This window comes from Python bivittatus, unplaced genomic scaffold (assembly GCF_059951505.1).
Source record: "Python bivittatus isolate LINGU-HERP-01145 unplaced genomic scaffold, Pbiv_v1 ctg000050_np1212, whole genome shotgun sequence".
Taxonomy (NCBI): Eukaryota; Metazoa; Chordata; class Lepidosauria; order Squamata; family Pythonidae; genus Python; species Python bivittatus.
Window position 1 is genome coordinate 10,948,590 of NW_028277033.1, and position 10,144 is coordinate 10,958,733.

Sequence of the window (10,144 nt, forward strand, 5' to 3'; positions counted from 1 at the left end):
ATTCGGTCAGAGGTTAAGCACACTGTGGGAGCAGTTGGCTGTGTGTATTTTGTGCCAAAGGGGAAAGAGATTGACAGCCTTATCTCTGTGATCAAATTCCTCTATCAAGAGAAGTTTAATGCTACAATTTATAGAGAGCCTGCAAATTAGCATATGACTCTTGGTTCTGCAAATCCTATGTTGCATAATTTATTCCAATGTGGCAAATCAATCAAAAAATCCAAACATACTGAAGTTTGCGTTCAGCAGTGGAAATCATTCTTCACCTCCTCTGCCTAAACTTGAGATATTTCAGTAGGCATTGCCCACACGCTTGCAAATATCTCTTCGCAGCCATATGGGCAAATTACATTTTTTGACATGAAGCATGTAACTTTGAAGAAAGTATATTCTTCTCCCAATATTAAATTCTGAGCTTTTTCTGGCTTTTTCTGTGTTTTCCCCCTATGGAATTATGGCATGCAGACAACACTGATCAAATGTCATTTTTAAAATGATGCTCAACCATCCATAAATAGTCAGATGTATATCTACATATTTCCCATAAATTAATATTAAATCTATGAACTTCTCAGGATGAAATGTGAATTTGAACATAAATCCTTTTTTTTTTTATGTTTACTTAAAATATTTAACAACCTATCTTTCAATATCATAAATTCCATGGTGATTTATTGTTCAATAATCATAGATCAAACTTACTAGAAAGTTAAAGCTGAAGCTTAAAGTTCATAGACTGTTAATCTATGTGGAAGATGGTAATAATATACAGTCCTCCATCACTCCAAGAATGGCTGGCTGCTGTCTTCCAAATAGTCTCCCACCCATCCACTGACCAGATCAAGTCCTTTTTAGCACTAACAACATAGGATCACGTGCCCTCAAGCCATTTCCACAGCAATATGGAATAGTTCCAAGAAACCTTCAGCAACAAGTGGTGAAACTGAGAACTAGGACTTGCCTTCACCAACTCATTCTTCCTTCAGAAGGACGCTGCTGAACTCTCCTTTTATATGGTGTGGCCACTTACTCATCATCAAAAAGCAGAAATGCATCTTCTCACGCATGAACCCCAAAAAAGAAGTTAAAACTGTGCTGTTTTAAATATCTAGCTGCAGAAATTATAAGTGATAAATGAAATAGAAATAAAGTAGGTAAGAGCATGGCCAGCAGGCTTGTTCAGTCTTTTCACAAGTGATCATAGATCAAACTTTCTTGGAAAGTGAAAAGTGAACCTTGACTGCCGAGGGAGGTGGTTGGTGTCCACCAGCTCTTCCAAACTGGGTCCTGCAGGGTGGGAAACCCTCTGTCAATCTTGACTTACTCCCAGTGTGTTTATATTGAGTTCCAGTAAGAGGAGGAGAAGGAAGGGAGAGATCCTTCCATTTTGCAAAAGAACAGAAGCTAATTTAACACATTTATTTAACGGGCATATTTGCCAAGAATTTACAGCAAACCATACTCACACCCAAGCCCCGTGACAATCATCTTCTTGGCAGTTTTAATTATTAATTATTTTTCCTGGATCTACTTCCTCAAGAACAGGAAGGTCAAATGTCTTAACTCAGGTCAGAAAAACTCAATTTCTTTAACACGGTGGTTTCAATTCAACTACAGTGCTTTATGCAGCCTTTGAATAAAACTCTGACCACCTTGCCCAATTGACCTTGGATTTGATGGGGGTTGTAGTCCAACACATCTGGCTAGGGAACACTATGGTTTGGCATCATGCTCTCTTGGTCAAGGGGCACCTATTCAAGCAACAAATGCCCCCTCCTCATTTGGGTCACCCAATGTCTCAGATCTGGGCTCCTCAGAATGCTGTGCCTTAGAAAGAGGATCTCTTGGTCCATCTACCTCTTTCACAAGTTATCAGAAAAAAATGCTTCTTCTGCAGCCATACACATGTTGTACCCTGGGACAGATAAGCTTCCCCCAAGGGAAGAGTTCACCAATCTTAGCATTAGTTTTAGTGCCGGGGTTGAACCCGAAAGTACAAGAAGCAAGAACGGATGAAAATCCTCCCAGTAAAGAACACAAGAAATGCCATCATATACCACAGAGTGACAACAGCAAAACTCCCCATTCCTGACTTCTGTAGGGCTGCTTCTGGAGACGGCCAAAGTTTCAGAGAGATAGTGATGGAAGGAGAACTCAGCCTGTAACTCTTGGAAATGGCATTTTCTGTTGCACAGTAGGAAAGGCTAAGAAACATAAGCCATCATCAATCTCTCTCCTTCGCCTCACTAATGAAAGACAATAAACTCTTTCAACCACAGCAGCGCTGATTAGACTTAGCAAAAGCAATAAGGATTTAAAGATACAAATTCCACACGGCCATGCTAAGAGTGATAAAAACACAAGCAAGCATGGTACAGAGGCAAGTCAATCACAGCATTTTTTTGCAGGGCTGGTTTTGTCAGATACTTCCCACAACTGGCTGTACTAGTAAACTTCAATTTTGCCACTATAAAGTCAGAGTTCCTGCTCAGGATCTTCCACCCAAGACAAAAACTGCTGCTTTACACTGAGCAAAAGAGACTAAAATGTCAGCCCATATACAAGCCACTTTCCAACCTGTCAAATCCCCCAGTGGCTAGAGGAGTCTTGTAATCTGAGTGGATTTTAAAAACATGCATCCCATCTCATCCAGATTGATCTGAAATGTTTGGAGGTTGATTAGATTATTTCCTGGCATAGAAAGCAGGAAATCGCTCAGAATCACACCCAAGTGGGGAAGCCAAACTTCCCCAGGACCCTGATGTAGGATCCCGATCTCCACGTCAACCTTTCCAAGTTGATGGCTGGGCAGCCCCTCGGAGCAAGAGCGAAGAAAACGTCTAGCCTGGGAATCCTCAGTCAGAATCAGCAACGAGAAACGAGCCACGCGCAGGGCACGGAGAAAGCTAGCTAACGAAAGGAGACTGGCAGCAGCAGGTCAGGAAGTGGGTGGGACCCATCGTGGTGGCGAAGCAAACAGCAGGGAAAGCGCCTCGGCTCCAGGAAGGAGCGTTTATTCCACGCCGCCCAGCGCTGCACTGGGAAAAGTGCAGGACGCTTGAAACTATTGCTTGGGCGAGGGATTCTGGCTGCTGGTGGAAGCAGAGGCGTTGTGCAAAGGTGGCTGAAGCAGTTCTGTCTCCACTGCTCTGAGTGGCTCCTTCAGTCCGAGGTTTGCACTGTCTTTATTCCAGGCGTCTTAGCTGCATTTCACTGTACAGCCGCCCACACGCCGGAGGACACTAGCGAATCTTAGAAATAAAAATCTAACTCAGAGGCTTTTCTTTTATTATGGATGAAATTACAGCCCAAACACGCGAAATCGTGATTACCTGACTTTCTTCACGGTTCTTCTCATTTTCTGCTTTGGGAACAGACGTGGGCTTCCTGGATTTCAGGTTCCCCATCCCAACCCTCAGAGTGCCATCGCAGGGGGTCTGCGTCTCCTGGAACACGGCCTGGCTGTCCTCTAAGATGGCAGCTTTGTCTGGGTAGTTTTCCTTGTTTTCATCTCTGGGGGAAAAATAAATCAATTGAGGAAAGCACATTTTAAAAGGCGCTGTAAAGAATTTTAAGTCACCAAAACAGGGAGGAAAATGGTGATGCTCGAAACAACACATTCGTTGTTTCTTTTTAGGGTGTTTTTTTTTTTTTTTTTAGCGTTAAAGAGTGCTAAATTTCTCCTCCTCTTTAAATAACATTTCAGGACAGAACTGTATAATATTTTAGAAATTACTAGATATCACCTCTGCATTGAGACTGTTTGAAAGCCGTCTTGTTCCAGCTCAGTAAGAAGCCACCTGGCTGGGCCTGACTGTTGACCGTTCTTGGAGCCCAGCAAATGCCCTCGCCACCTTCAGCTGCCCGAGCCTCTGGGCTGAGGGCAAACCGGTGGCGGAAGGGGCTCACAGCAGGTGCTTGACCATATACGGCCCCTCCATTGTATGGTCCACAGAGCTAAAAAGAGCCCATAAACCAACTGTGGTTACTCACCAGGTGCTTATAAACTCCCTGGTTTTGTTGCCTGAGGCCCCCCCCCCAAAAAAGGCATTTTAGTGGGCAGATTATCTACCATAGTAAGTCATGAGACGAGCCATTGCTACTTCTATCAATTACTGTTTAGATGTGCCCAGAAAACCAGGGTCAGCCCAAAACATCTTGCCACCTGATTAAAAGGAAATGTCCGTCTCTGTTCCACTGATGGACAGATGTTCTTCCACCACTGGCAATAGGACGCAGTCCACCATCACTCCAAGAATGGCTGGCTACTAGCTCCCAAATATCCACCTACTCACCAGCTCAAGTCCATTGCAGCATTACAAAATAGTATCACGTGCCCTGAAGCCACTGCCACAGCAATATGAAATAATTCCAAGAAACTTTCTGCAACAAGCGATGAACCCAAGAAGTAGGACTTGCTTTCACAAATGCATTCATCCTTCAGAAGAACTCTGCTGGATTCTCCTTTTATAGCTACTTTTATGGCCACGTATTCATCATGGAAAAGAGGAAATACATCTTCCCACCCATGCATCCAAAAAGGAGGTTGAAATTATGCTATTTTAAGTCTCAAGCTCCGGACTTAGAAATGATAACTGGTGAATGAGGTAGAAAAAGAGTGGGGAAGACTGTGGCCAGGTGCCTCGCAGGCTTGTTCAGTCTGCTGAATATGAACGGTTAATGGGCAACTTCAAAGCCCCTATTCTCCATCCTGATTCTTGACCTTGAGCCAGAAGCACAGTGAGAGGGCCTTCAAATAGAGCCTCAGGAAACCTTTCAAAAGAAGACACTGCTACGCAAAATTGGCCAGCGGTATCAAATTTCCAGCAAAAACCCACCACTTCTTTCTTGCTATCCCTGCCTTGCCTCAAGGAGATAACCTGGCAGTTTTCCTTTTTTTCTCCTTTTTAACTAGGGATGCACCCAAGTTATCTGAGAAATTTCCGAAGATGCTCTGGGTTGTTTCTAGCATCCCTCAAGTTTTTCTGCCCAAACAACAGGATTTACTTCACCTTTTGGAGCACATTATAACACTGGAGTTGTGCTTCTTACACTTTAGCCCAATGTGTCAAGACCTCTGCTAAGACCTGCATCTCCCTCCTCTGTTTTTACAAAGGGGGATGAAAAACAAGTTCTCCTGGCTACACTCAAAACAAATATAAAATACAATAATAATACACCTGTGAATAGAACGGCCTGTATGGCCTTACCACAACTTGAAAATGATTATTGACTTTCTACCGGTGGGGTTACTCAACATTTCAGGAAGCAACATTTTGGACATTTCATTTTTAGATCACAAAGGTTATCTGAAAAATACAAAATCCCCTTTTTGTACATCCTAAATACAGCCCACCTAGAAAAACCTTCCCATCAAAGTATCCAGGTCAACAATAAAAGCCTCTTTATATGCCAGCTCTCTTTACAGAGAGTGTAAAGAAAGCCACTACCCAGTCCTACGACTCTGAAAATTAACTACTCAGCCAGCTCGTTCAGGTTTGTCAAATAAAAAATTCCCCAGGGTTTGCTGTCGTGTAGCTTTGGAATGAACTGTAGGGTTTCATCCTCAGACCTGGAGCCAGCCTGAATGATCCTCCAGATCGATACAGAAATTGCTTTGAACTAGACACCCGTAGATCCTTGCAGGGAGCATCTGTGGCCCTGTGATGGGGTATATGGGTCTCTCAGCTTTCTGGAATCATGGGGTTTTTTTCTTTTTTTAAAAGAAAGCCCATATTTCCTGACTCAGTAGAGTAGTGTTTCTCAACCTTGGCCGCTTGAAGACGTGTGGACTTCAACTCCCAGAATTCCCCAGCCAGCTTTGCTGGCTGGGGAATTCTGGGAGTTGAAGTCCACACGTCTTCAAGCGGCCAAGGTTGAGAAACACTGCTGTAGAGCAACTGCCTAGGTTCTGACAATCCCATTGCTGACCAGTCACACGCCAAAACTATTCCTAAATGTCTGTGTTGGCAGCAAAGTATTGTTGGGAAGGTTACTACAACCCAGGCTTGCATACGCTCTGGCCCAGGTGGGAGAAGCATCCTCTGTTTACTCCTCTCCCTGGACAGGGGAAAGCCTCAGCCAGCAGAATATCACTTGTCTGAAAGGCAAAATAGGTCCCCCGTACCCAGAGCAAATAGCCTACTGCCCTTGAAAATATCTCCAAGAAGACCTCCCCGTCTGCTCCTCAGCTCTACCACACGGAAAGGCTTATCAAATGGGTAACTCCCAGAGCACTCAAAGATTCAGAAGCGACGCTCATCATGCCAGCGGCCCAGTCAGCAATCCAGGCTGAGCAACATGTAAACAGGAAGCAAATGCTGCAGCAGACGTGGGCCCCACCTGCCCCATACTACTATTTTAAGACCTAATAATACCGCTCACAAGGGAAGGGGTTGCATACCTAATCATTGCCCGATGCGATGTAGGTTATCATACGCCCCCAATACTCCACTGCATTCTGTACAGGAAAAACTGACCGGCTTCTATGTAAATCTGACCCCAGACATGACCATAGCCTTGTCAGTTCCCAGAATTCCTGTGGGACTTATACTAGAAGATTTCCAGGAGTGTTGTCAAGTTCTGCTCAGTCGCCATTGGCATTAGAAGGTTTGGGGCTTAGTTTTTACTTTAGAGATCATGTGGTTAATCTCAGCTGTACGAGATTATTTTCTTCAATCTTCCTTCCTTACATTGCTCCTCTTAATGCCCACCACGTCATGCCTTCAGCTGTTGAATTTATTCTCATTCTTCCCATTTCTTTATTTATGCCCATCGGCCTGCGGGCCCTTTTGTTTTCAGAGTTGCAGGGAGCAGCGCCTTGAAGCAAGCAGGAAACGAATCCCATTGTTCCATGGTGACTTTTATTTAGGCTTCTTATGGGCTTTAACTGTGAGGGCTATTCTGAGCTACAGTATTTTTAGATCTCAAGCTAAATGCAAAAAGAATTTTCCCTTCCTTGCCTCTGATCCCTGCATGCTGTTTTTCTGAGTTTAAAATGTTTCCCAGAGCCCTCAGACATTTGCTCCAGAGGCCTCCACTCCACCTCACATTCTGGGATCGCATCACACACTTTGTGGGACTCTGGCGGGCAACTTAGTCAACTGTCTGCACTCGCTGTCTTCTGTGTCGAAAGGTTAATTCCTGTGATTCAACCTGGGATGGAACATTATGGACCCGTTAAAGGTCGGTTTGCACCCACCAAGCATCTAGATCCAGCCAGGAGTCCCAGCCTCCATCTCTTCTTCCTCTAGTTCTGTTGTACGGGATATTACTATAAACGAGCCTTCCAGCCCAGTCATTTACGTATAGCCTCTTGGCAAAATCAAAGTATGTTTAGTCTTGATCAAAGAGTTGAAGATTCTGTTCTGGTCAAAATAAATTGTGAAATGCATTATGCATATGTCACACTTCAGTAAGGGGTCCCTCTGCGTCCGGATTGTGAGATATGCCGGTACAGGTCATGCAGGAGTCCACGTGCTCATGTAAAAGAAGACATGTTGTAGTTCCTGCCTGCTTAACAGGGCTCCTCGTGCAACTTTCAAGTTTGGGCTTGTCAATGATGTAGCCTTAGGCTCAAAAATATCTGTGTCCTAGAGACCCCTTTGATTCTGCAGCACATCTGACTTTTCCTTCATTAAAAACTAGAAAATCAGGGACACAAATATCTCCTGATGGTGTCTTCAGTATGTTCCAGATTCCAGAAGTGTTTAAATTTCTTAGAAACTATTAATTAGACCTCAGCCGACACTGTTTTCAGTTTTTCACAAATGTTTTAAGCAGGGCCAAGAGACTGTCTCTTTTCCAGTAATTTTTCAATTCTTCTTATGAAAATAGAAAACAATCCTTTCTACTACCCTCATTTTTCCTCAGCAGCCTTATTGTCTTCAGGGGTTCTAAATGGAGTCATGAGAACATCACTTCTGTTCATAATCCCCAACTGGCTCTTGAATCTTCATTGGCCCCTTCCAGGAACGAAAAGACAGGAGTGGCCATTAGGAATGACGTGTAGCAATTTGGGGGGGGGGGGCTAAAAGACTAATCAGGTTCTTCAGCCATTTAAGCTGTTGCAAGAAGAATCTGGATCAAAGCCTCTTTTGATTTCACAATTTGGTCTAGATATATTAGCAACATTTGAAACTCCTGAATTAATAATAACGCCTAGAATTAAATGTGTAAATCTGCAATCTTCTTTTACAGACAGACAGTACAGATTAAGATAGATATTATTTAGCCGAAAGAATTTGGAACAAGGAGTCGAATACCCCATATAAACAAATCAATGATTAAGGGACTTACAGAATATTAACTATGCTTCTTATGATCTTAAGATGAGATAAATTCAACACAAAGAATAGTGTGGTTAAGGTTTAATCCTGGGTTTAAAAAGTGAGCTGATGTGTTTTGCCTGAATCCCAATAAAGTTAGGTTTATGCTGGGGGGAAGGGGTCGAGGGTTTGTCACCTCACAATTAGACTGCTGCAATTCATTCTTCATGCAAGCACCCTTGAAGACCATTCAGAAGCTACACCTTGTCCAGAATGCAGCAGCCCAAAACTAACAGGTGCCTCATGGTTCACCCATGTAACATCACCACTGTGGGATCCACACTGGTTGTCTGATAATGCTTCTGGGGATTATCCACAATGCTGGTTGTCACCTTTTAAGCCCTTTATGGCTCAGGAGATCATCTTCTTCTGCTGGATACTGCCCGTCCAGTGAGACCCAACCCAGAAGTTGCCTGCAGTCCTGGCCCCCAAGGGAAGCTGCGATCCCTCTTAGCACAAATTTTCTGTAAGGGATGCTCTCCGTGTGGAACAGGGTACCCCCAGAGAAGACTTTGGCCATCTCCCTGCTGCAACTCCAGAAAGCAATTAGGATCTGGCTTAGAAGCAAAAATGAGCCATCACCAAAGACACATATAGGATTCTTAAAAAAAAAAAAGAACCGAACTTCTGAATTAAAGTTTCCCTCTCCTGCCGTGAGCCTGACAAAATCTTGAGTAGCAAGCTGTTGTGTGCACTGGAGGGAAGTTTCTGACTCTTATAAAGAGATCCCCCCAGGAGTGATCCTCCCTGGAAAGACAAAGGCAGTGATAGTGGTCTACAGAGTTGGCCATAGTGGAGACTGCAGGGGCAGCTTAACCCTTTTCCTCGGCTGTTCCCACATTAATTAATAAGCCCCCCCATCAATATTTGCATACTTGGGGTGACATAGAAATATAACGTTCCCATAATGGGATCGACAACATCTTCAACCAAGACATGAAGGTCAGAAAAGGAGTGTTCCAAGGAAAGAATTAAGCTCTCCAACTTCCTCCAAAACAAATTCAGAGTGAATGTTAAAAGAAAACCAAAAGGTTGATAGATACAATGAGCCCAAAGCTTGTGCAGAAAGCTCCTGAATTTATTCTTCTTTCTCGGCCTGTGAAAAGTTTTGAAAGATTTTTAAGGACAGGCAGCTGAGAGCATTGCATGGGAGCCCAGATGGGGGTCAAGAGCATTAACTGACAGAGGGTGGTGCTTGAGGTAGGCTGCCTCTAAACCTGGATGTTTCATTTAACCATCACAGTGAATGCCCGTAGGCAGCCCCAGGCTTCATCTTCTTGACAGCCATCTGCGCTGCCCTGCTTTCTGGGAATATCAAAAGTTGTGCTTCTTTTGATTTCTGGAAAGTGGCGGATCACATCTGGATTCTAAGCCAGACCCTGATCAGTTTCTGGAGTTGCCGCTGGGATACGGCCAATGTCTTCCCTGGCGGTACTCTGTTCCACACCAAGAGGATCCCTTTAGAACATTTGTTAATTCTTTAATTAATTCCTTTCTTTTCACATCATTCCCCCCCCCCCCCCCGCGGAGGAAAAACATGCAGGAAGCACAGGCGTATCTGTGGGCTCTCCTCTGGGGGATGCGAGGTCTGGGGAGGAGAAATAAACCTAAAAATGGCCCTGAACACAGAGGCAGGAGGGGCGCCAAGGTGATCAAGCCTAAGCCCTGCACTGTTCTTCGACGTCTCCCGGCCCCCTCCTCCATTAAGGAAGGGGAAGATCTTCTCAGGTGCCCACCTCCCTCGTCTTGTGCCCGGTGGGAGCCAGATGGCCGCTCTAAATCCGGCCCCAGCGCAGGCCGTTAGCCACGGGCCGCCT

General features: G+C 44.4%; 1 protein-coding gene across 6 annotated transcripts in view; it reads right to left on the reverse strand.

Annotated features, from left to right (window-relative positions):
• FAM13C (family with sequence similarity 13 member C) overlaps positions 1-10,144 on the reverse strand; it is a 49,940-nt gene that overhangs the window by 37,982 nt on the left and 1,814 nt on the right. For all 6 annotated transcript variants that reach the window (XM_088129767.1, XM_088129778.1, XM_088129764.1 and 3 more), the window contains exon 2: positions 3,333-3,513. In XM_088129767.1, coding sequence (XP_087985893.1) covers positions 3,333-3,407 — 75 coding nt within the window. In that variant the 5' untranslated portion in view covers positions 3,408-3,513. The remainder of the gene's footprint in view (positions 1-3,332; positions 3,514-10,144) is intronic.